Genomic DNA, 27,516 nt, shown 5'->3' on the forward strand with positions numbered 1-27,516 from the left:
TTGGTCTTTCCAAATCTCATTACCGCACTTTACCGAAAGAAAAGAGTTATGGACGATGCATTTGATGAAATCTTACCTGGGTTGAAAGGCATCACTAAGGCAAAACTACATGTGCTATTGGGGTTCAATGGGGACAAGCCCGAGGAAACTGTGAAAGTTGGCGCAAAGACAAATATCACGACAAGATTAACTGATGCTGTCGAGTTTTCCAAGCAGACAAGGGAACAAGTTGAGGCTTTATCAGATATCTGAATTTTATGAGTACCCGACTTACGAGTATCCATCTCTTATGGACCAGATCATGGGCCGAATTTTTGTGATCCGAAAATCTCAAATACCAGACATTTCAGATACCCAAATTTGAACAACCCTACCATCAACCATACCCTTTACCTTCACCCTAATCACCTAAATCTCTAACTTAAATTTATAAATATCCATAATCATTAAATCCCTAAATCTCTCGTACCCATATCCAAAATTTCAAAGCTCATTACTATTATTGGTCGCGAAATTCCCACCCATTCCTCATCGAATTCTACCACTGGCTATCCTCTTATGCTAAACTCCTCTGAATTCCTAAACTTAATTAGGAAATTAGGGTTAGGGTTTGAGATATTTGAGAATTAAAATTTTATATATTTTGGGATGTTTATGTAAAAAATAAAAAAAATAATTTTTTTTTAAATCTATGAACTTTATTTTTTTTAAAAATTACGAATCAAAGAAAATAAAAAGTTAGACCATATATTACACACTGATTTATTATTTTTTATCGAATTTCTTTTAACAGTAGTGATAAATAACTAAGGATGAGAGTGGGATCCGAATCTGACGGGTTCGACTCGAATCTACCTGATCGAATAAGTTTTTTTTTAAATTTAGGTTTATGTCGGGTCGGGTTGAATTTTTTAAAAGTTATGTTTGGGTCGGGTTGAGTTCAGGTTTAGGGTAAAAATACTCGACCCAATTTTTTGAATAATTTTACCTTGTATATTTAGGGATACTTGCAATAATACCTCTTGATATATTATTTTTCCAATTAAATTCTTATTTTTATTTAAAAAATAATATTTTTAATAAATATATTATTTTATGTAGGGTCTAATCGTGTTCGAATTTTATCTCAAAAAATCAGATCGGATTCAAATCAAGTGGAAGGAGTATATTTTCAGGACGAGTAAATATTTAAAATATTAGGGTCAAATCGAATGTATCGAAAATCTGACCAGAACCGACCCGACTAATGCTTACCCCGTAAATAACCTTAAAATCTAATTTTAAAAACATTAGGTACATATTTTATCAAAAACAATTTAGACAAATAAAATTTCCCGATTTGATATTAAAAACAGGTGTCACTCGTGCAATTAGCATTCCCAACTTCCTTATTTGTAATCCTCTCTCGCTTTTTCTTCTTTATTCATTTTTTTACGATCTGCGGCTTTCACAGCCTCGTCGATCCCCTCCACCACCAGACGCCGAGGTTTCCATAGCGCTATTTTTCTCTCGTTTTCTTCTTCTTATGAGTATTATTTTATCTTAATTCTAAATTAGACAAGCGTATTTATGAATATTTTTTCTCTTTCTAGGGTTTCGTTAAAGGCCAACTCCCCATTCCCATCTTCTCTCAGGCAAGGGATTCCATTGTTCCCCCCCCCCCTATCATTCCCGATTATATGTATTGCTTATAATCCAGATTTTGCTTATGATTTATCCGCTATCTAATTTATGTTTTTTTAGTCCGTGCTGTGATTTGATCTTCTGGGGAACTGAAATTAACTGGAAGCCATTTTGTTAGGTTGAACTTTTTTAGGCTTTAAATAATTTGTTTAGCTTTCTGTTTTAAACGGTGATAACATTTTATTGATGTAATTGTTTTATTTCCTTTCTGTTTATATTTTTTATTTTTGGGTGTGGTAAAATGAAATAAAGAAGTTTTATGATATCAGGGAGAGTAGAAAAAATAAATAGAAGGGTTGGCTCCAGATATAGCCACTAGTGGTGTTAATGGAGAAGATATTAATGAGACGGGTATAGGCGTTGAGAATCAGTGTTTACTAAATGCCGTGGACAGGGGTGAACTTTGAACTTGGAGAAGGGTGAATTTGGGACAGGCTGTAAAAGTGAAGAGAATGCGAAGCTATTGGACACGGGTTCACTAACAAGTCCCTTTTGGTAGTGTAGGTCTTTCGTTCGCCTTGAAATGCAATATTGCAAGGAAAGAGAAAAAAGGGAGTAAACTAAAAATAGTGGAAGTGTATTTGCTTGTTCAACTGATACTTGGAGTTTGTTGGATATTTGGTTTCTTTTGAGTTTCACTAATGCAGAAGAGAGTTTAGGGGTGGAATATAGATGCTAAACCAACGATATCCATTTTTGATTGGTGAATGATTATTTTCTTTGGTGGTTTTACTTGAGATTTTTTTTGTTTTACATGTTGAGTTAAAATGTTGGAATGCTAAATGAAGATAATTTGGATGGACTGTGATGCATAACACATTTGCTGGTGGTTCTAGGAGTCAAGGAATTAAGGTTTAATTTTATGACCATTGATCTTCAGGTTGAGGTGTTTGTTTGTCCGTACATCTTTGGACTTTGAGAAGCTTTTTGCTATGTTTGGTAATTCTGTTTCTTGAGAGGAGTACTAGTGCTGCCTGTAGCCTTAGCTTGATTGATTTTCGTTCATTCCTAAAGATAGGGTTTAGAAAGTTGGCATGTGGGTTTTAGAAGTTAACGTATCAGAAGACTGATATGTATGCTTATGCCCTCTGTATGTAATTTTTTTGGTAATCTTGGGAGAAGTGATAAATGATAAAATTTCATCGAGTATGATTTGTTAGTTTGCAAGTAGATGAAAGGAGCTGCAGAGTATTTACTAGTATTCCTATGTAAAAGTATGTTTATTGGTTTTCACAATTGTGAAGGCTGGAAAGATAATGAAGTTGGAGTTTTGTGCTAACCTATTGGGTGCATTCAGATTATGTCTTCTGCCATTTGTGATTTTCCAAAATCATGGACTTTTTGTTTTGTTTTTCTTCTTACTCTGTATATTATGGTATTATGATAATGTAACTTCTTTTTTACATCAAAGTCTTCAAACACTAATTTTATATGATTTTTTTTCTAAAAAATATCTAAAGTTAACGTTTTTGTAATCTTTTTGTTCGAACTAAAAAAATTATATTGATTTCTATTTTCCAAAGGAATATGAAGCTAAAATTTCATCAGATAAAATTAAATATTTTGGTTTTTAATTTTTTGAAAGCACTGCAAATGATTTATATCTTGCTATCATTGCTGGTACACCTAGCTAGCGTAAAAAACTCTTACATTTTGTTACTAACATAACTTTTAGGTTATTGTTGTCTTCACCTTTCCATTTTACCCTGGGTATAGTTCTCTGTTTTTCTTTTCTGACTATCCTTGCATCAACACTCAACTACCCGTTAAGTGTTGATTACTCTGTTTTTTGTGCTATGAGTTCTTTGCTGGATCTTGACCTATAATGAGCTGGATTTCAGGGGATTGGTGTTGACTTTTGCTTTTAGGTTCCTAAATTAACACACAACACACAGACACACATATAGTGAATATCTTTGTTGGGCCGAGATTTGCATACTACTATTATATATTTGTTTGATATTCCATGTAGTTTATTCTGCTCGTTTACAACAATATATTGTTCTCATTTGAAATTCTGTTTTACTCATTGCAAAGTGTTCAAATGATGGAAAATAATTGCTCTTACTTTCCAGATGTTTCAGTCTGTTTGAATGACCTTGCAACAAAATCTGAACCATGACATCAAGTATGCTCTCTGGAGAGCGGAGGTAATTTTGTTTTTAGGAATCTTCCTTTGCTGAGAAACTTGTCTGTTTGGAGGTGCTTCCTTTTTAAATTCGACCATGTATACCCTCCTACTTGGCATCGGGTGATGGTATATTGACTGAAACTGCAAAACATAAGTGATGCTTGTTACTTGGGAATTGCTTAATGTGCAAAATCAGAAATAGTCATGGCCTAATTGATTAAATATATTTGAAATCTAATTCTTTATATTATATTTGATTGACTTAGGCAATTTTGAACTAATTCAAGCGGATGAGGAAATTATAATGATTGTTGTAACTATTTAGAATGCTATCTTAAGTTTTCCTCCATCTTTTCTGTTATTTTTATCTTTCAGTGTTTTAAACTGTGAATTGCAAGTTGGTGGGGAATTGTTTTGTTTCTCTTTAAGAATTAATGCTTTCACAAAAGGTTGAAGAACGATGTTTCTTATTGTCTAGAAATGATTTTTAGTAGTCTTCTCAAGGGGAAAGGATCAAAGTAGGTGCTAGAACCTTATTTTGCTTGAGGTACACTATGCAAGAAAAAAGGGGGCTACTTTACTGAAGGTGCAACATGTGTGTGCGCATAAATATAACTAAAACAATCTAAAAGTATATGATCTTAATAATTAACCCTAAAGCTCTGTTGCTTGGACATCCATTTTGGTGATATTCCCATGTTGACAATGAGTGGGTATGGTATCTGTGTTGGATTCCTTGGATACAACCTCTATTGATTTGGAGGAGGTGGAGAAGAGGAGTGGAACAATGAGGAGTAGAGCGGATAAAAAATAGTAGATTAGAAAGGAGCCTAAGGGCATATCAGAAAGCAAAAAGTAGAAGGAGAAGAAACAGCAGCTGCAAAGCCCAAAAGGTGATTATGATTATGTTGAAAAGTGATTTTGGCCTGAGCTTGAAATAGTCATAGTTTGGGCCTGGGGTCGAGGAAAAGAAAGAGATGAGACGATAAAATAGCACAGAGAAGGGAAAAAGAAGTGAAATTTAGGCCTGGGCTTGAAAAGTATGACCTAAAATAAATCCAGTCCAAAATATTTTTATTTCTTATTAATGGATCAAAATTTCTGAAAGTTGCTAACAAGTAACAATATTTTTATAAATAAAATATTTAAAATGGAATTTTATTTTTACAAAAAAATATGAAGAATCTTATTTATATAGAATAATAATGTATTATATATTTTGTAAAATATTTAATATGTGAAATAAATTCCCCCCTGAATTCTTTTATTGGATCTTTTTGTGCCAAATCTCTATGTCTTAGGTTCAAAACAATTGATGAGTCAGACACCTCGATGTGTACCAATGCCCGTACCCAAGTCCCTGCTACATAGGTCTAGAGAGGGGTCCAATTATCTACCTAACATTGCAATATTTTTTTTTCTTTTGTTGCCAGTATTCATGATTTCCTTATGGTTCCATGTCTGTTGATGAATGCTCGATATTAAATATTGAGAAGTAGATTTTTTGATTCCCTTTCTTACTGATAAAGGTACATCTAATGAAACAAGTTATACATAGAAGAAATTGAAGAGAACTTCAATTAGGCTTGGTCTTTTTGATGTTTATTACCTTACAAAAGCTTGTACCTAGATTGTCTAGGTGTGTGCTTGATCAATGCACCAGAAAGGGTTTAGGTGCTTTTGCTGTTTTGTGCTAGTTGCAGCAACTAGGCCACGGCTTGTCCTTACAAAGTTTTACAGTGATCACAGAAAGTCTTGCACCTTGTTTGTCAGTATTATCAGCTTTTTACTGTATTTGTTTGCCATTTTCTTCTTTTGTATAGTTATCACTAATGATTGGTTCTTGGCTTATGTGTTTCAATGCAAATTGCTTTTTATTTAAGATGCTAATTTTTCTGCAGATGGGCTTCTGCAAGACGAAGTGGCATGACTGTTTTGGGAAAAGTTGCCGTTCCAAAACCTATAAACTTACCTAGTCAAAGGTACTGCTTTTTCCAGTGTACATGTTGTTCTCTGTCTTTTTCTTTCAAGGTTAAGTATTAAACAAGATCCTTGAGTTCTTCACTTTAAAATTTCCTTCCTTTCTGTTGCTTCAAGGTTAGAAAATCATGGTCTGGATCCTAATGTGGAAATTGTACCCAAGTGAGTAGTACCTTATCTAAATGTCTTTTCTTTTTTTTTTAACCTTCCACCCCTATGGTGATTTCTATTTAGGGATTGTTGTTTGGATGGCAGAAATACTTATCAGTAGCTTTGGTTCATCTATACCTATAGGGGCACTGTTAGTTGGGGGAGTAAATCATCTGCTTCATCAAATGCATGGGGCTCCTCGACATTGTCTTCAAATACTGATGGTGGTAGCAGTTCACCTAGCCATCTAAATGGCCGCCCTTCTTCCGGTGGCAGTGGTACACGACCTTCAACCGCTAGTAGTGACAGAGCACCTGAATTTACTAATGCTCGGGGTTCGGATTCTAGACCATCATCATCTTCTGGGCCATTGGTTTCGAATCAGACATCAAATGCATCATTGCGTCCTCGAAGTGCAGAAACAAGACCTGGTAGCTCTCAGTTATCACGGTTTGCTGAACCTGTTCATGAATATTCAAGGGCTTGGGGTGGAACTGGGACTGCTGGAAAATTGGTATGGTTATGTAGTCAATGAGTCCATTGGTAGAAACTGATTTTAACCATATGGTTGCTTATATGTAAAATTTTTACGTATTGCTATTTAGAATCTGGTTCAGTTATAGTTTCAAGCACATTGTGGTGTTATTGGGTGCTTGTTACATGTTGTTGTTGTGGCATTGATTTAATGTGACTTATGTGTTCAGTAGTTTGAGGTGGCGAAGTGTGAGATGTTTTAATATTTAAGGATTCGACTAACTTGATCACTTTTATATGCTTCATATATCCAGCCCCTTCAGATTATTCTACCTATGAAGTCATTATGCTATTCTCTCTTGCAGTTTGCTCTTCTGTGTTTAAATGCGGCAGTTACAATTGTTCATTGCAGGGAATGTCATCTTCTAAGAATGATGGGTTTTCTCTTACTTCTGGAGACTTCCCTAATCTTGGGTCTGAAAAGGATACCTCTGGAAAAAACACGGAGTTGCAAGGTTTTCATGTTTTTATTTTTTAGTTATTTCTAATTATGTGGTTTAAAAATCGGTTTACTTTCTAAACTTTACATGTGTTTGTATTCTCAAATGAACTTTTTCTCCAAGAGAAAACTTGCTATTCACTTATTCCAGAAAAAGAAAAAAACATGCTGCACCAAATTTTGAACTTTTAGGTTCAATTATTTGTAGTGTAGTCACTGTAAGGAATGGAGTTCTACATTGAAAGCTTGATGATTTGCTGCTGAAATCCTTTTACTGCTAAACAACTCATATTGGACCTAACAAGGAATTTGGATTGTGTAATGTATATTTTAAATTTGACTGAGATTGGATTGGCAATTGATTCCCCATCTCCAGACTGTGGTATTGTTACCAGTTACTGTTATGTATTTTCTACTTTGATCTAAAACTAGATTAATTACATGATAATTTATGGATTTATGTCCTTGAGTGGGCTATTCTATTCTATTCCTTCTCAACTTGATTAACTTTAACTGCAGAGCATGCTGCACAAGGTCGTCCTGGCTCATCCTCTGGAGTACCACCAATGAAAGAGAGGACTGGGAATTCTGTTGTTGGTTTGTGTGCAACTTTTTGTTTCCATCATTTTGGTTTACCAACTTTTGTTATATTGGTTATTGGCTCTCTGATATGATTATGTTTATGCATTTTTTTTCAGTTGACATGTCTGGAAATGAAAATCAAAAGAGTGGAGCTGCAAATTTTTGGAGAAGAGAGAATCCTCCATATAGTGAAGTTGGAGTCCGGCCAAACATGGAGAAGTGGCATGCGGATCCCCAGGGACCCCATCCATACCCTAATACTGCTATTCCCCCTCAGCACTATGATGCTTGGCATGGTCCACCCGTAAACAATCCAGGTGGTGTTTGGTATAGAGGGCCTCCATATGGACCACCAGTTCCACCTGGGGGATTCCCCTTGGAGCCATTTCCTTACTATCGGCCTCAGATTCCAGGCAGTGTTCTTGCTAATCCACGTCCAGTTCCTCCTCCAGGAGCAGGGCCAAGGGGACCTCATCCAAAAAATGGAGATATGTACAGAGGCCCCATACCTGATGCTTTTGTCCACCCAGGTATGCCAATTAGACCTGCATTTTACCCTGGTCCGGTGCCGTATGAGGGCTACTATGGTCCTCCCATGGGCTATTGTAGTTTAAATGAGCGAGAAATGCCATTTAATGGAATGCCAGCTAGTCCTGCTTATAATCGGCATCCAAGTCAAAATGCTCCTGATCCTGGTGGTTCCCATCCAAGGGCCAGTGGCAGTGACACTGGTCCTCCTGGAAAAACACTGGCTTCAGAGCATTTTGAATCTGGCCATCCTCATGATACACGAGGACCATACAAGGTTCTTCTGAAACAGCATGATGGCTGGAAAGAAAAGGATGAACACAAGTTAGAGGATATTGTGACAAGTGTAGAGAAGAGTGATCTAAGGAGAACATCATCGTGGGAACATGGTTGGAAACTGGATCAGAGAAAGGATGAAGAAGTGAATATGAGGACAGTTGTTGAAGAAGCTTCCACTCAGATTACCGACTGTCATGGAAGGGATTCTATCTCGTCCAAAGTGAAGTCATCTGAAGGTGTAAAAAAGGCTAAGGCACACGGCAGCATTTCATCAAAGAAAATTGAGCATCCTGAAGACCCTGGTGCAACAAAAGATTCCATTCTGATTCAGAAAAGAGAGATTTTAAATGCAGAGCTTCAAGCCTCTGATGCACATTATAAATCTATTTGCAGAATGGAGGAGCAAAAAAATAAATCGCAAATAGTTAATGCAAGGGCAAACCATTGTGCAAATGAAGTTGCTACTGGTTCTCGTGCTGTATTTCATGATAGCATGCCCCCTTCTGGAATGACTACACGTACTTCTAATGAAGTAGGTGTTTCATTTGGAGATAAGAGAATGGATATGCCAGGTGTTGGTGGAGCAGGCATCAGCAGGTTGATTTTCTTTCTAGCTGCTTATATTTGATAATTTGCTTGTGGCTCTTACGTACTCGAACATTTACAGGAGATCTACCAATAGTAGGCATGGTAAAACTGATCATCGAGGCCGGGAAAGATTCAATTCTGAAGATGATGGATGGAGAAAGAAACCAACATTGATCGATTCTTCAAATATGAAATCCGCCACACATTTTGAAATCCCTTCTGATGCAAATGTGGAAGACCATGTTCCATTAGAGGCTTTAGAAAAGTCCGGATCATATTCCCAAACAAGGGATGAGGGTGAGTTGATGTCTCTTGTGTATGGTCGAAGTGATAACGAAGCACAGGTAATTTTCTTTATATTATATGCCTCATTTTTTTAAACCTAAATTTAATGTACAAATTTATTTGATATTTTCTTCAGCGTGCCATGATGAGGGAACTTGCTAAGCAACGTACCAAACAACGACAAAAAGAGGAGGAAGAGTGGGCTAGAGATCAGAAGGCTAAGGCTCTGGCTAAATTAGAAGAGTTGAACAGGCGTACACAAACAGCCGAAGGTTTAACTCAGAAGTTGGAATCAGATCCACATATGGCTGTCCAGAGTAAGCAAGAAGAATCCAGAACACTTGCTGATGAAATCCTTCCTAGAAGTTCTGATTTAACATGCCTGGTATCTAGCCCAACTGTAGTTGCAGATGTTGGTCAAAGCAGCACTGGGGAACTTGAGAAGCCCACTGTTTTGTCCAATCAACAACCCCTGGTGTCAACAAGGAATGCTCACAATGCAACTGCAGAAATGCGAAACCGATCTTTGCCCTTGCAACAGAGAGTTAATAATGTTGATGCCGCTCTCCATGATCACCCAAAGGCTAGCGACGGGATTTCAAAGCAGAAGCATGTGGGCAATAGAAAAAGAGATCCTAAGAGTCCCAGTGAGAAGTACATTACTACAACTGATTTGTCAAATGATGTAGCTCCATCTTCTGAGGCTGTTGCAAATGATATAGACTCAACCTCTGTGTCGATATCTACACAAAATGTTGTGAATGAGTTGTCAATGCACCAGAAAAGGAAAAATAACGGGAGTGGAAAGAACAAACACAAAGTGGAGGACGCATCATCTATGGCTCCTTTATCATCTGGGATTTCAAAAGAAACAAGTCATACACGACCTTCTGTTGAGGGTTTGAAGCCCAAGACTTTTGAACCTAAGTTGGATCCTAACTCATTTCAGTCTCCAACTGAATCGAAGGATAGAAATCAGTCTTCAGTGCAGGACTTAACTTTTCCTCATGAAGAAGCCTCTGGTCAAGGGAATAACCAGTGGAAATCTCAGCATTCTTGCAGGATGCCACGAAATCCACAAGCAAATAAATATGCAGTCCACAGCAGTGATGCTGTTGTCTGGGCACCTGTGCGGTCACAGAACAAAGCTGAGGTTGTTGAAGAGGTCAGCCATAATTCAACAGTAGAGAATGTTGCTCCACAGGCAAAGAACGGTGATCAAATGCAGAACAATCCCAGAAACAAGAGGGCTGAGATAGAGAGATACATCCCGAAGCCTGTTGCAAAGGAAATGTCTCAGAAAGTAATTACTGAGCTAACAGAAGCTCATACGGACAATCAGACTGCAGCGGATGAGATCATGGTAAGAGCAGATCTTGGGTCCCATGGAATTGAATGTTCTCAACATTCAGGCACATCCACAGGGACAGTGAGGAACACTAATGAGTCTAGTAATGATGGTAGGCAGGGAAGAGGACATGGATCTTGGTGCCAACGTGCATCAGCTGAGACAAGTTTTCAAGGTTTGCAAGAAGGGTTTCGTTCCAATCGTAGTAAAAATGCTCAGAAATCAACTGAGCAGCAGCAGCAGAAGAAGGCTGATTCCAGCCTAGTGAAAGAGCAGCCTAAGTATGATGAATGGACTTCTGATGGTTGGAACATGCCTGAAAGTCCTGATTCTAGTGTACCACCTGTACATGTTTTAAGACATCAGGGGACAGGCAGAGGAAAGTGGCATCCATCCAAGGGACAAAAAGGTGGAGGAAACAACTATAATTCTGATCGCAAGAAAATTAATAATGGTGAAGTTGAAAAACTTAACCCACAATCGCCAGTTCCTGAGATGGTTCGATTTGACTCACCATCTGAATCTAAAGAGAATCATGGTGTTAGGGATCGATCAACCTCTCATTGGCAACCCAAATCCTCACCGATCAATCAAAGGGGTAGCAGGCCTGATAGTGATCAGAATGTTGGTGCTGAAATTAGTAGGACAAACAAAAAGGATTCTGCCTCTCAGGCTAAGATGTCACATCCATCTCAAGTAGACAAAGAAACCAGTAAAGGTGTGACTCCGTCTCTTAAGGATCATGTCTCTGAAAAAGGAAGTGTTGAAGCACATAATGCTGGGTATCATGAGTCTAAGAGAGAAAGGAATGTAGCTTCACTTAAATGGCGCCCACACTCCCCAAACCAAGTTCCTGGTCTTCCAGTTGAGGCACCTCTATCAAATATGGAAACAAGAAATGAGCAGCGCTCAATCACAGGGTTCCACAGAAATGGAAACCAAAATAACCGATACAGCAGAGGGCATGAGACCCGCGTAGATTGGGGATCATCTTGTCAAGAAATGAAGCAGCAAAACACACCTGCAAACAGCGAAAGGCAGAGGCAGAACTCGCATTACGAGTACCAGCCGGTTGGACCCCAAAACAATAATAATAGAGCAAATAATCCTGAAGGGCAAATAGATGGATCTCATGGCACAGGTCGAAGGTACAGGGAGAGGGGTCAGAGTTACCCAAGGCGTGGTGGGGGAAACTTCCATGGGCGTCCAAGTGGCACTGGTGGTTATGAGCAGTGAGGAAGGACTTCAGGGGTCGGTATTTTATTTTATTTTTGGGACAAAAGACGCTCTCTGCCATGGACAACAACGGTTTGATCTCGTATTGTCAGGTGAATTCATTCATGACATGAGTAGGCAGCTTTTTGTGTTGTAAACACTATCGAATCTTCTCTTAACTGATGGCATATGGATTGATCAGGGCAGGCTAGGCGAAAAACAGACGGTGTCCATGGGGAAAACACGATCGAAGGTACTCAAATGCCGGTTTATTTCATTTGTTGGTTTCAACTGTAATTTGGTATGGTCACAGTTTTTTGGATTGGAACTAATATTAAGATTAAAATATAAATATTGAATTTTGGATACCATGAGTCATTGAGGGGATTTGTACTTTAAAATTGGAAATATATGATATATATTAAAATTTTGATTAATTAAATGAAATCGAATTAATTGATCATTAAAATTTTAAAAAATATTTAACCATTGATCATATACTTTAGTGATTGATCGAGTAATTAAATTAAATTTCAGTTTGATCGATTAATTTGGTTTTAATCGAAGAATATACACTCCTAGGTAAAATTTTAAAATTGTCATTTCACTAATTTTAAAAAAATATTTCAGTTTCGATCGAACACAATTAAGCTTCTAAATTCAAACGCAACTTATTCATGTAATCATGGCCTTTTTAATATAAAAATTACTTGTAAATATTCGACAACCTTCTACCTAGGAGTTAGCTGTACTTCCCCCAAATCATTGTCACTTCCTGTTGGATATGATATAATTAATAACTTAAAAACCCAATGTGATTTTCTTTTATAAACATCCAGATTAGGTAGCACACCTCAACAACATTCCATATCTAAAGTAAACCGTTGGGAAGGTGCTGAGATTAGGTTCACAATCCCAATAAATTAATTGAAGGTCAAAGAAATTCCACGACGAGCAGGGACGAATGCATGATTTTATGTTACGGGGTGAACTTGAACTTTTAAAATTTCAAGAAATAAAAATAAATTTTAATAAAAAATACATAAAAAAGATAAAATTTTAGGGGAGGGATTGTCCTCACTCACATCTCGATCCATGCCTGATGATGAGCCCATTTATTTAGACAAAAATATTCTTCTTGCCTTGTCAGAAGCAACTTTGTCATTGTTGCTTAGTGGCCTCTATTATTTGAAGATGACGTGTTAACAGAAAATGCAAAATGGTCATTGATATGAGACCTATTCTACTAAGCATTGATTGAATTGCACCTTTACTCAACACCACATACATTATTTCCTTTTGAATACATATACATACACACCTGTGTAATGAAACACAAAGGGCAGTGGATTCTTGGGAGCAGCAAAAGCTTAGAAAACAATCAAGATGGTCCAGGTAGGTTAGTGAGCACAACTCTTACTTCAGTTGGTGAACTATTGTTGTCGTGTTCCATTTGTTTCTTCTTCGACAGAATCCCGTCTATTCTTTGTAGAATACATTGAAGCTTGTCTCTACTGTAAAATTCTACATGGTTGTTATTCTCTTGTGTTTGTTTCTTGTATTTTAAGTTGGGATTTGGTGGTTTTGGTTATGTCTAATTCCTTGTGTTTTTCTATGCTTATCACCCTAATCAACGCCAATTAACATTTTAAGTTTGGGCAAATGTATTGGTACATGTGTACGCTATTAATAGGTTAAAAAATTTATGAACAAATACTATATTATAATTAAAGATGGACATGAGTTAGACCAGGTCAGATTTTCGGTCAACTCGACTCGACCTAAAAAAATATACACCCTTCGCCCAAAATTCGATCTGATTCGGGTTGAAGATGACTTCACCCGACCTGAACTTTACCTACCTTTTTTCAGATAAAACTCGAACTCGACTCGAAACAAATATAGTTATAAAAAATATTAATTTTATTCAATATAAGCTGGGATCTATTGAAAAAATAATATAGAGAATGATATTATTATAATTATCTCTAAATATATACAGCATAATTACATTTTTTCGGGTCAGATATTTTTCAACTAAATTTGACCCGATCAGAATCCATCTTTTTTAATAAAAAATCTGACTCAACAGGGTTGGGTCGAGTCAAAACCCATCAGATTTGAGTCTTGTGTCATCCCTACTCAATCACCCAGACTATTAAAAGAAAGAATCACATTACAAAAGATTCCATTAAGTGATTTTAATGGTATAAAGGAGTGCTCTCTTTAGAAGATCTGAATTTAAGTCGACGCACTTATAAAACGTACGTGCATTATCAATAACTAAAAAAATTATAAATAAATACTAATTTTTAATCGCAGTATACTATTAAAATAATATTACAATAGACTAAAACTTGCATTTGGAATGTACATGATCCAAATAAAATAAGAGAAGCTAATCCCAGTCATTGATACGGCAGGCATGATGATGTTGATGATGATGATGGCACGTACACCATCATACATGCATGTTTTAGTGATTTCAAATTATATCAATTGGCTGGGCAACCGGTCCATTCACCTCGCACGCCTATATCTGCATGGTCCTTGTATGTGAGGGGATAGATCGAGGCGGATAAAGATAATCGTCACCTTAAAATTTTAAAATTATTATAAATTTTAAAAATTTTTATATTTTTTTATTAAAAATATATTTTCTATCATATTAAAATTCTCTAAATTTAAATTTATCTATTAACATAAAATCTCGGGTCAGTCCACGTTTAAATGCATCTTTGGGACTCCATAATTTCAGTAGGCATGAATGGTTTTATACCAATTTAGTTGACAATTTTTTAAGCCTGCCAAAGTCAAAATCTTTTTGAAAGCAAAGTTTGAAATTCCATTTTAGTTTTTGTCACTTGACGTATATTGCTTTTATTTGTCTTCTCCAATCTGAGTCAGACAACAAAGTATTACAGGGTACACCCCACCACTAGGGATAAATCGAGGAGTCGATTGAGTCGGTCATCCCTCTAAAATTTTAAAATTATCATATATTTTAAAACATCTTTTATGTATTTTCTATTAATAATATATTTTTACCTTTTTAAAATTTTATTAGTTTAAATTCGTCTCCTGAAATTTTAAAATTTCAATTCGTCACCTTAATATAAAATTACGTATCTGTCCCGGTCCGCCGCCCTTTCCCTTCTTCAACATACCCATCACTACTCTCATCTTCTTACCCCCATTTGTATTATGCTTTGTTTGTGAATGCAACAAACACCCTTTTCCTATAACAAACCATTCTTTAAGATTCCATGACTTTGGTGGTTTAATTACTCTCTAATAATGGGGTATTTGTTCAACTGATTAAGCACCAAATAACTATTTAAACTCCATCTTCCATTGTCCAGTCACATATCCTCGTACTGCTCTTCTTTTTCCTATGACGCCTTCATTCAATTGAACTCTTCTTTTTTCTTCTGGTATTTTTGTTTTAAACATGGAACATCTGATGCTTTAGTTTCCAAGCTGGAACCATTTGGGAATGGATAGCATTCACTTGTCACGTTTTGTCTTCTTCTTCACAGTCTTGACTTGTATTCCGGCGATCGCCTTCGGGGACGATTCGAGTTCAAATGATGCGTACTGGCTTCTCAGAGTTAAATCAAAGCTAGTTGATCCTGCAGGTGTTCTTCAAAGCTGGTCTAATGGTGCTCATATGTGCAGCTGGCATGGGGTCATGTGTTCACATGATGAAGCCTCTGTCATTGCCTTGAACCTGTCTGGTTCAAGCCTGTCTGGTTCCTTTCCGATCGAGGTCTTCAACCTTGTTGAACTTCAGACACTCGACTTGTCTCTCAATTATCTCACCGGCTCGATCCCCCCTCGGATTCGACGGCTTCGGAGTCTAACGACACTGCTCCTGTACTCGAACAATCTCTCTGGTGAAATTCCTAGAGAGATTGGCCTATTGAGGAAGTTGCAAGTTCTGAGAATAGGAGATAACATGTTGACTGGTCTAATCCCAACGAGTATTGCTAATTTGACCGAGTTGAGAGTGCTGGGACTCGGATATTGCCAATTAAATGGAAGTGTTCCTGCTGAGATTGGTAGCTTGAAGAATCTGATATCTCTTGATTTGCAGCACAACAGTTTCAGTGGACGCGTTCCTACCCAGATTTGTGACTGTGAAGGGCTCCAAAATTTTGTAGCATCGAACAACAGGCTTGATGGGGAGATTCCTGAATCAATCGGGAAGCTTAAATGGTTGCAGATTTTGAACTTGGCCAATAACAGCCTTTCCGGATCGATCCCGACCGAGATAAGTGGCCTATCCGATTTGAAGTACTTGAATTTGGAAGGAAACAGGCTGAATGGTGAAATCCCATGGGAGCTCAACCATTTGGTTCAGCTCCAGGAGATTGACTTGTCCAGCAACAATCTATCTGGTACCATAAACCTGCTTAATGTCCATTTGCAGAACCTTGAGCTTGTAGCTTTGTCCGACAACATGTTGACCGGTAGCATTCCGAGTAACTTTTGCCTTTCTAATTCGAGTCTTCAACAACTGTTTCTAGCACAAAACAAGCTATCTGGAGGGTTCCCATTGGAGCTATTGAAATGTTCCTCACTGCAACAACTGGACCTGTCGAACAACGATTTCGAAGGAGAGTTACCGCCCTCGATCGACAAATTAGAGAAGCTTACAGATCTGCTGCTCAATAAAAATAGCTTCAGTGGAAGCATTCCTCCAGAAATTGGAAACATGAGCAACTTGGAGAATATTTATCTGTTTGATAACATGATCACTGGCTCAATTCCATTGGAGATTGGCAAGCTGCAGAGGATGAGCACTATCTACCTCTACGATAACGACATGTCTGGAAGTATACCAATGGAGTTAACCAATTGTACAAGCTTAACTGCTATCGATTTCTTTGGCAACCACTTCAGTGGTTCCATTCCTGAGACTATCGGCAAGCTAAAAAATCTGGTTTTGCTTCAGCTTAGGCAGAACGACTTGTCCGGTCTGATCCCGCCGAGTTTGGGCTACTGCAGGAAGTTGCAGCAGTTGGCTTTAGCTGATAATAAACTCTCAGGTGTGTTGCCCGCAACTTTCCGATTCCTTTCTCGACTCAGCACCGTTACGCTCTACAACAACTCGTTTGAAGGTCCTCTGCCTGACTCACTCTACTCTCTGAGGAACATCAGAATAATCAACTTTTCTCACAATAAGTTCAGTGGTACACTGCTTCCCCTCACAGGCTCAAATTCTTTGACCGCCTTGGATTTAACCAACAACAGCTTCTCCGGTAGCATTCCTTCTCGGCTGGCCGATTCGATAAATCTCCGCCGTCTCCGTCTAGCGAATAATCAACTCAGTGGCAGGATTCCTCCAGAATTAGGCCAACTCAAGGAGCTAAACTTTTTGGATTTGTCCTTCAACAATTTGACAGGGGAAGTGCCATCTCAACTCTCTTCTTGTCAAAAGCTTCAGCACCTTCTACTCAACAATAACCAACTCACAGGCAATATGCCTAGTTGGTTGGGGAGCCTACAAGACCTGGGAGAACTTCACCTTTCTTCCAATAATTTCCATGGACATATTCCGGGCGAGCTCGGGAACTGCTCGAGACTACTAAAGCTTTCTCTCCACACCAACAATCTCTCAGGCCAAATCCCACAACAGATTGGACAACTCACTGCAGTCAATGTCCTAAATCTGCAAAGAAACAATATCTCCGGTCCGATTCCATCGACAATCCAGCAGTGCCAGAAGCTGTACGAGCTGAGACTTTCCGAAAACTTCCTCTCCGGTTCGATACCGACCGAGATAGGAAGTCTAACCGAACTACAAGTGATATTAGACCTCAGCAAAAACCAATTGTCAGGTGAGATTCCATCATCTCTAGGAGATCTTTTGAAATTGGAAAGACTAAATCTCTCGTCCAACCGACTAGGAGGAGAAGTTCCATCTTCTCTAGGAGAACTGACCAGCCTGGTAATGCTAAACCTGTCAAACAATCATCTTCAAGGACAACTCCCTACTGCCTTTAAAGGGCTCCCACCAACATCTTTCTCTGGTAATGACAAGCTATGCGGCCCACCATTAACATCGTGCACGGACTCGGTCAGTCGCGAAAACTACCTGCTGTCGAACACTGCAGTCATATGCATCATAATGGCCATTGTTTTCACCTCCACAGTCATATGTATGGTGATGATTTACATCATGATAAGGATGTGGTGCAACATGAGGCATGCTTCGATTACCAATTCATCGGAAGGTGGTGGTAATGGGACCGAACAAATCGAAAGAGAAGATAAGGAGAAATGGATGAACGGAGGAGATGAGAAGAAGAGGAAAGGAGAGTATTGGAGAGTGATGAGCTCCACGGCATTGGTTCCTTCACCGAATCATCATCATCACGTTCCATCCACATGCATTTTTCACGTTACCAAATGACTTGGCATATACAGGAGAAAATATGGTCGTTTCATTTTATAAATCTTCTCAGGTTTCTCGTTGATTGTACGCAGCTGCACTGCTCTTTCCGTTACTCTTCTTCCTTCAGCAGCCAAATACAATGTACATTTTTTAATATATATTAGGTATAAATAACTCTTGGGTCTATATTATGAAAATGAAGGGTAAAATAACAACAATGCAATTATAAAAAATAATGTATATCTAATTTAGTCTCAGTTCAAGTCATTTTATGATATTATTTCGATCAATGTTGAAAATTATTATACCATCTTTGGGGAGCAAGCTCACAACAATCGAGTCTAAAATAACATCTTCTGATGAGGAAATCTCAAGCACCTAACATTCCTCGAGAGCTTCGAGAAAAAATATCTAGAAGATCCAAGTCTCAGAAAGCCATAACTCATTAAAATGACCTCTGGTAGATCCACATGATGCGCCGGAATCAAATATATAATCGTTTGACAATATTCATCTGACCAGCTAGTCTACGGATAGTTATTAAAATCCTGCAGTTGACATACGCATCAACGAGTCCCTATATAATCTCTTGAGCATGACTAAGGGATGAAATGTGACCTTAATGAAACTATCTCATTTTAACTCTTTTTTATGTTACTTCTTCGTGATCGAATATTTATCCATTGTGACTCTCCGTCCAAAAAAAAAATGAATTATCAATAGTTGTCATAATCTATTTGGGGTCAATATATTTTTTAAAATTTAAATATAAAAATAAATATTAGTTGGTTCGACCTACAGAGAAAATCTAAACCCAAACCTAGGCCCAAATTAGTCCATATATATTCACTATTGGATGTTTATTGGACCATCGATGTGGTACCATTTTCTTGTAATTTACGATCAACTCTCTTTTTAAAAATAAAGAAATCTTATTCAACTATTTAAACACGGATTAAGTGTACTTCCTGATAAAAAAATTGTTGTTATTCTTTGAAGACTCGGGTTTGAGTACTATAGATGTAAGAAGTGTGAGCATTTAACGTCAAAGGGTTGTGAGTTATCTTTAAAGAAATATTGTTTTGTGTTTATCCTAGATTAATTAAAAAAATATTTTGATTTTCTTGTGGAGTTAAAAAAAATTATTATATGCACACCAAATGATTATCGAATTTAGAATTATACCCATGGTTATAATAAATCAGTACCATATAAGAGATAAATTAAAATGTAATAAAGTTACATAAAAATTAAGGATAAAGTACACAAATGATCTCTCGATAATAAGATATTATTTTACTGAGTCCTTTGACTATTAAAGTTACAAAACGATCCCTCAACTATAGGGAGTTACTTTGTTGAGTCATTCGGCTATTAAAAGTTACAAAATGATCACTCGACTATTCATTATGTTCCAAACTAGTCTCTTTCCATTAAAAAACTAACCTTCATCTGAATTGGATGTTAACATATTGATTGAGATATGATAGTTGTTTGAGATTATGAGATCAGATTTTATTATATCTCAATCAATAGGTTAACATACAACTCAGACAAACATCAAATTTTTAATGAAAAATGACGAGTTTTGAACATAATGAATTGTTGGGTGATCATTTTATAACTTTTAATAGTCAAGGGACTCAACAAAGTAATTTCCTATAATCGGAGGACTATTTTATAATATTTAATAGTTAAGAGAATCAATAAAACAATACACTATAGTTAGGAGACCATTCATATACTTTACCCAAAAACTAGTGCGTGAATCAATAAAAATGACAAAATATATTTAAATTTAGGACTTCTTTTAAAATACAACGAACCAAGCTACCTTAATGGTTAAACAAATGGTTGTTACCCTTAGAGATCTCGAGCGTAAGCACCAACAACCGTACGATTTAAACGTTCATTATTAAATAAATATTTTTTTTTAAAACATATACTATAACTTATAATCACCCTAAATCAATAAAATGATAACTACAAATACTTGTCTGCGGAGTCTTGCTCGAAGACATGTTTATTGAATTAAATTTGGTTCAAAAAATATTTCAATATCAATTCAATTTGTCGTTAATTGTAGACACTTGTACAATTAACGCTCACACTCTTAATATTTATGGTGTTCGAACTCGAGGTATCAAAGAATAATAATAATTCCTTTATTACGATGACAATTTCTTTACATTAAAATTTTCTCCATTGATGGAAGGCTATACAAATTGTTAAGATGGATGCATTATTATAACTCGGGTGTTTTTCAGAATAGACGTAAAATTTTATATTAAGGATGTAATTTTTATTTAATAATTTATATTATAAATTTAAAACACGTAATTATAAAATTTTAGAAAACAAAATTATATCATCAATAAAAAATATTAAAAAAACTAATTAAATTACATTAAAATTTAAAAATTCTAGGAGCAATAGATGTTGGCGCCCTTTCGATCAATCTTTGTTGCTTTTCTTAGGGGTGTAAATGAATCAAGCTTGAACGAATAAGGTTATGTTTGTGTTCGTTTATTTATTTTTGAAGGTGTTCATATTCTATTCGTGTTCATTTAAATTTTTAGCATCGTGTTCGTGTTCGTTTATTTATTTTTGAAGGTGTTCATTTATTTATTGTTCACAATCACGAACATGTTCGCTTAATGTTCACGAACGTGTTCATATAGCGTTCACAAATATGTTCGTTTTTTAGTTTTACCCTTTTAAGCTAAAGAAAAAATGGTAAAATTACGCCATTAGTGCTTGAACGAATAAGGTTATGTTTGTGTTCTTTTATTTAATTTTGAAGGTGTTCATATTCTATTCGTGTTCATTTAAATTTTTAGCATCGTGTTCGTGTTCATTTATTTATTTTTGAAGGTGTTTATTTATTTATTGTTCACAATCACGAACATGTTCGCTTAATGTTCACGAACGTGTTCATTTAGCGTTCACAAATATGTTCGTTTTCTAGTTTTACCCTTTTAAGCTAAAGAAAAATGATAAAATTACGCCATTAGTGCTAAGACTCTTTAAAATTCACAATTTAAATTTCAAATTTTACATGTGTTCGATTTAATCACTACTATCACCAATATTTAAAATGAAAAAAAGGAAAAAAGAAAAATAGGTAAACGAGCTTGTTCATGAACATAAACGAACCGAACACACCTCTCTTCGTGTTCGTTCGTTTATTAAATGAACATAAAAAAATTGTTCATAGTCATTTATTTCGCTTAACAAACAAACATTATACAAACTGTTAATGAATAATTCACCGAACACTCGGTTCATTTACAATCGTAGCCTCCCCTAACTACAAAGGTAAGCAAAAAAGTGATAAATAGAGACGAGCAAAGTAGGAGTGAACCGAAAGAACAATTCGTACATTTTATAGTTAATGTTAGTAATGCTTTGCAGATCGCAAGGGAAATCCATTATTTGCCGTTCTTCATTTATCAATAAAAATTGAAAAGAAAAATGGGAAGGGAAAATCTGTTAGCTGTCATGAATATGATCGATGACCATTTAAACTGCTCATTATTATAAAGGTCGTAAATGAATTATCTGTTCAAAGATAACTTTCGGCAGTGAATGTTCACACCTTGACATTTTGGTGTTCACACTCTTGGCATTTGTCTTCTTAAATCCAACAATGATCAGCCGGTTCTTATCGTTCTTCTCATAATTTCACCTACTTATCTTAGCTTATGCAACTTTAGTTACCGTGCCGGCCCCTCGAGTCCTTCGATCTTTGTCAGTGTGTTGTGTCGTGTATTCCGTCTTCCATTCGTTGTCTGTCGGCTGAAAAGAGGAAGAAAAAAAGTTTTTGCTTGCTCGAAATCGAGCTACCATGGAAGAAACTTTTGTTCCATTCCGTGGAATCATGAATGATTTGAAAGGAAGGCTTTTATGCTACAAGCAAGAGTGTACCGGTGGTTCGAGTGCAGGTATCAGGTTTGTAATGTTCATTGCTCATCTATGTTCATGCATGGGATATAAATATTAATATGAAGTTTGTGAACATTATTATTAACACAGTTAATATTTGATCGTTTAGGATTCTTGTATATTCTTTGCTTCGGCAATTCCGGTTATATCGTTCGGGGAGCAGCTGGAACGAAGTACAGGTGGGGACTAGACAACTTTACATGTACATTAACATGTTCTGCTATGTATGTCATGATTTCTCAGATACTTTGTTTGTTGTTGTTGCAGATGGAAGTTTGACTGCAGTACAAACCCTTGCATCGACGGCACTTTGTGGCATCATTCATTCACTTGTCGGAGGACAGCCCTTGCTCATCCTTGGAGTTGCAGAGCCAACGGTATTGATGTATATGTTTATGTACAACTTCGCAAAGGACCGGAAAGATTTGGGGCATAAACTCTTCTTAGCCTGGACTGGATGGTATGTCTTCAATTCCAGCATACTTGAGTACTGTAACCAGAAGTTTTGCGGTGGCACTGAGCTTTTTTCTTTACTCTGATGGGGTTTCAGGGTTTGTGTCTGGGCAGCACTTTTGCTTTTCTTATTAGCAGTTCTTGGAGCATGTTGCCGGTGAATTATTCGGTCTACTGATTGCAATGCTTTTCATGCAGCAAGCTATACGGGTGAATGTCCTCATTGAAACTCTGCTGGAATCTTTCATTTTTGTACATAACATATTTTACACTACAGGGAATTGTGGAGGAGTTTGGGATTCCTCAGAGAGAAAATCCTGAGCAAACAGCATTGCAGCCTTCTTGGCGATTTGGCAATTGAATGTTTGCACTGGTTCTGTCGTTTGGCCTCCTCCTTACTGCACTAAAGAGCCGTAAAGCACGGTCCTGGTGCTATGGAACAGGTATTGTATCCATTTCCAATATCACAAGGGACCGTTTCTGCTATAGAATGCATATTCCGTAATCCGTTTCTGCTATACTTTTGTCGTCGTTACTTATGCATCTCATTTCGCTAGACTGGCTTCGAGGTTTCATAGCAGATTATGGGGTGCCACTCATGGTACTTTTGTGGACTGCTGTTTCTTACATACCTGCTAATGATGTTCCAAGAGGGATTCCGAGGCGTCTTTTCAGTCCGAACCCGTGGTCTCCCTGTGCATATTCTAATTGGACTGTCATCAAGGTGAATCCACATTAGCTTTCGAATGCTTAGCATCTGTTTACTGCCAAGAGACTCATTTTTCCGAGTAATTCGCAATAAATGGTGACTGTGCCACCTCTTTATATAGTGAGAGCATTTGTTCCTGCAACCATGATTGCTGTGCTTTACTCTTTCGACCACAGTGTAGCATCTCAACTTGCTCAACAGAAAGAGTTCAATCTGAAAAAGCCAACTTCATACCATTATGACCTTTTGGGCTTCCTGGTGCGTCATCGTCATTCGATGAATTTTTTCGAACCGATGAACCTATTACTAGTAAAAATTCGAGCCTGAGTCAACTATACCGAAGCATACAAGAGGCATACAATGAGATGCAGACTCCACTTGTGTATCAGCATCCATCCAGTCTGGTAGTTTAATTTGAAATTCATGATTTTGATTTCAGTCTATTGTGATCCCCTGCTGCCCCCTTACCTTCTAGTTAACATAGGGACTGAAAGAGCTGAAAGAATCCACTATCCAACTGGCTTCGAGTACCGGCTACATTGATGCACCGGTCGACGAGACCGTTTTCGACGTCGAGAAGGAAATAGATGAGCTTTTACCTGTAGAAGTCAAAGAACAACGTTTTAGTAACTTGCTTCAGTCATTGATGGTCGGAGAGTGTGTTGCTGCTATGCCTCTTCTTAAGATGATCCCCACTTCTGTTCTTTGGGGCTATTTCGCTTTCATGGCCATCGAAAGCTTGCCTGGAAATCAATTTTGGGAGAGAATATTGTTGCTTTTCACTGCTCCAACTCGGAGATACAAGTATGTTTCCCGTCTCGAATATGTTAAGGATTATTCGGTTCGATTCTAATGCTCGTTTCACATGGTCTGTTGTATCAAGGTGTTGGAGTGTCATGCAACCTTCGTCGAGACCGTACCTTTCAAAACAATCGTCGCCTTTACCGTGTTCCAGACAGTTTACTTGCTGGTATGCTTTGGGGTAACATGGATCCCAATAGCTGGAGTCCTTTTCCCACTTTTGATCATGCTTCTTGTACCTGCGCGCCAATACTTGCTCCCCAAGTTATTCAAAGGTGACCGTATTCAAGACCTCGACGCGGCCAAATACGAGGAGGCTCCACCGGTTGCCTACAACATGACGTTTGAAGTATGCTCCCTTAACCTCACTTCATCAGTTCATCACAAATTTGTTCATAGCTCAGGCTGCAATCTTATATTTTCCATGATGATGTTTTTGTGTACTGATCAGGGCCAGGAACGTCAGGCAACGGCTACTCATATCGATGATTCAGAAATTCTAGACGAAATCACGACAAGAAGCCATGGAGAATTCCGGCATACACAGAGTCCTGAAGTATCAACGATCAAGTGCAAGTCCATCTTCAGATGGGGACATGAAAGCTTCGAACATCCCACGAGTGTCGCGGAATGCGTATAGTCCTCGGAGCGATGAACCGATATTGTCGAGAAAGAAATATTTTATAAAGACATAATTATTCTTATTAACAAAATAAAAATAAAAAATAGAATCAACGATCGACAACAAACATTAAAATTGATATCGTCGTCGATTAAACAAAATAAAAATAAAATTGATTTGATTTGATTAAAAAAACGGAACAAAATGTTAAAGAAAAGAGGGAGAGAGCATCTAGGGTAAATACATTATTAAAGATGACATTTAATTATTAGGGTGAAGTACACAAATGGTATGACTATAGAGTATTATTTTATTAAGTCTCTCGACTATTAAAAATTACAACACAGTCCTCTGACTATAGAGCGTTTATTTGTTGAACACCTTGATTATAAGTTACAAAATGGTCACTCAACGATTAATTATGTTTCAAACTCGTCATTTTTTCTTAAAAAATTGATGGTATTCTGAGCTGAACATTTAATTTGTTGACAGTGATATGATAGAATTTGATCTCATAATATCATATGACTATCATATCACAGTAATCATGTTAACGTTCAATTTAAACAATTCTTTGACGAAAAATGACGAGTTTGAAACATAATGAATAGTCGGGTGATCATTTTATAACTTTTAATAGTCGATGGACTTAACAAAGCAACATTCTATAGCCGGATGATTATTTGTAATTTTTAATAATCAATGGACTTAATAAAACATTACCCTATAATCAAAGATCATTTGTATACTTTACCCTAATTATTATAACATTATTAATTTTAATCGGTAAGAAGTAACACTAATGCAATAACATAATAAAAAGTTACACCTATTATTATAATTTTTTTGAGTATATACCTATTAGTATAATTAATTACATTTTAAACGTAAAATTTAACGCTAGAACTTGAACATATAAAATTTTAGAGGACGTATTTAAAGTTATAACATTCTAGGAGGGGCAAAATATATTTTTAATAAAAAAATTATTAAAAATATAAAATATATAATAATTTAAAATTTTTAGGATGACGATCGTCCCGACCCACCCGTCAATCCCGATTCAATTCATAAGTTGACTTTTGAATGTATTCGTATCTTATTTGTCAAAAAAATTAATATATCAATAATATATATATATATATATATATAATATATATATTACAAAAATAATTATTTGACCTCGAGAATATTTTCTTATAATTTAATAAATTCAATAACAAAATAATATATATTATAAATATTTTCAATCTATAATCGTTCAATTATCCGTGCTCTTCTCGTATCAATTATATTTATTATTTAATCAGCTCTTGAAGTCTCTGACATGCCCTTGTAGTCTCTATACCAACTCTAGAAAGTTTAGCCTGCAATTTAGGAAAATGAAAATTAAAACCATATAAAAAGTTTATAAATAATAAATTGGGTAAAGTATATAAATGGTCCCTCAATTATAGGATATTACTTTATTGAGTCTTCTGACTATTACAAAATGATCTCCAACTATAGGATGTTGTTTTGTTGAATCATTGACTACTAAAAGTTACAAAATGATCGTTCAACTATTCATTATGTTCCAAATTTATTTTTTTAGTTAAAAATTGACGGCAGTCTAAGTCTAAATTGGATGTTAATATGTTGTCTGAGATATGATAAAACTTTAACAGAAAAGGACGAGTTGGAACATAGTAAAGAGTTGGTTGATCATTTTGTAACTTCTAATAATTGAGGGACTTAACAAAATAACATCTTATAGTTGTGATACCATTTTATAACTTTTAATAGTCGAGGGACTCAATAAAATAGTATTTTATAGTCGATGGACCATTTATGTAATTTGCCCTAAGAAATAAAATAATTATATGAATTGGTCACCTGGGCATGAAGAGAGAGAAAAATCTTGTCACCTAAACTGGAAAAGCTGGCACTTACAACTTCAGCCCCTTCTTGCTCAAGAATGCTGATAACTTGATACAGCATGAAGTTTCTATTCAATCCTGTTATCAAAACCAATTCAATTCTTGAACCCAAATCCCTTAGTTCAACCATCGGCGATCTTAAACTGACCGGAGCCCTCGCCACCGTCGACTCCGTTATGCTACCGCTTGGCTCGACCGACTTCATCGATTCTTCTTTCGACTTCTTTAGTGTCTCTATCCTTTCTCTCAAGTGGCTTATGTATGCAGCTGCAAGATCAAGCTGGTCTTGCTGTGATACGGTTTCCTACAGCGTAACCCAAAATTTGTAGGTTCAATGAGGAAAAAATCAAGGCATAATATCAAATTACGGCTGAAACACAGTGTAACGGAACAGTAATATCCGTAATATAAAATCATAGTTATTTTTTAGAATTAAATCACGTTATAATGTCCACAACACTCGTAGTTACGATACTGCAACCGCAATTTAGTACTATAGGAACAAATTAATACCTTGGAGGGTTTGAAGATGTGATGAGGAATAAGAGAGGTGAGCTTAAAACACAAAGTTTTCATGTCATTTCTGCGCCTCCTCTCGATGGTTTTCCGATCCGGTTTCGAGCTCTGACCGCCGCCGCTGTTCTTCTTCATCTCGCCACTCACGGAAGCAAATTCAATTAGATATCACAAGTTACGTATTTGGAGAGAGAGAGAGGTTTGAGGTTATAATGCAGAGTTCATATATATAGACATCAGGTAGCTGCCTATGTAAAAAGAACACACAGAAGACGATAAAAGAAGGGAAATAACCCAGAAAGAAGGGAGGTCAGGGCATGTTGGATCTAGAGCAGTGAGGTGACTGCCGTCGCACGCGTTCACCGGCCACCTCTTTTAGCATTTATATCCCCCTTTTTTTTAAAGAACG

At 36.7% G+C, this 27,516-nt stretch overlaps 3 protein-coding genes and 1 pseudogene across 4 annotated transcripts; 3 read left to right on the forward strand and 1 right to left on the reverse strand.

The window, feature by feature from the left end:
• The first annotated feature begins 1,397 nt into the window (after positions 1-1,397).
• On the forward strand, positions 1,398-12,113 carry LOC120210677 (protein MODIFIER OF SNC1 1-like). 2 transcript variants are annotated; one of them, XM_039209374.1, is made up of 12 exons: positions 1,398-1,486; positions 1,593-1,636; positions 2,565-2,612; positions 3,758-3,833; positions 5,716-5,796; positions 5,912-5,956; positions 6,089-6,458; positions 6,831-6,933; positions 7,437-7,514; positions 7,616-8,903; positions 8,974-9,238; positions 9,316-12,113. In XM_039209374.1, the coding sequence occupies exons 4-12, from the start codon at positions 3,802-3,804 to the stop codon at positions 11,761-11,763; spliced, it is 4,710 nt and encodes a 1,569-aa protein (XP_039065305.1). In that variant the 5' UTR covers positions 1,398-1,486; positions 1,593-1,636; positions 2,565-2,612; positions 3,758-3,801; the 3' UTR covers positions 11,764-12,113. The 2 variants fall into 2 exon arrangements, with proteins under 2 accessions (XP_039065305.1, XP_039065306.1); XM_039209375.1 differs by lacking the exon at positions 2,565-2,612 and having other exon boundaries at positions 1,593-1,634; positions 3,759-3,833.
• A 3,125-nt stretch (positions 12,114-15,238) lies between these two features.
• LOC120210749 (LRR receptor-like serine/threonine-protein kinase GSO1) lies at positions 15,239-18,193 on the forward strand. The gene has a single exon (XM_039209443.1). The coding sequence runs from the start codon at positions 15,239-15,241 to the stop codon at positions 18,158-18,160; it is 2,922 nt and encodes a 973-aa protein (XP_039065374.1). The 3' UTR covers positions 18,161-18,193.
• A 3,796-nt stretch (positions 18,194-21,989) lies between these two features.
• Positions 21,990-24,690, forward strand: LOC120210750 (annotated as a pseudogene).
• A 1,280-nt stretch (positions 24,691-25,970) lies between these two features.
• On the reverse strand, positions 25,971-27,243 carry LOC120210598 (transcription factor bHLH162-like). Its single transcript, XM_039209295.1, has 3 exons — positions 27,105-27,243; positions 26,548-26,895; positions 25,971-26,039 (listed from the first exon to the last, which is right to left on the reverse strand). Exons 1-3 carry the CDS (start codon positions 27,240-27,242, stop codon positions 25,971-25,973), a joined length of 555 nt encoding a protein of 184 aa, XP_039065226.1. The 5' UTR covers position 27,243.
• Between the last annotated feature and the right edge of the window lie 273 nt (positions 27,244-27,516).

This window comes from Hibiscus syriacus, unplaced genomic scaffold (genome assembly GCF_006381635.1).
Source record: "Hibiscus syriacus cultivar Baekdansim isolate YM2019G1 unplaced genomic scaffold, ASM638163v2 tig00109926_pilon, whole genome shotgun sequence".
NCBI classification, from domain to species: domain Eukaryota; kingdom Viridiplantae; phylum Streptophyta; class Magnoliopsida; order Malvales; family Malvaceae; genus Hibiscus; species Hibiscus syriacus.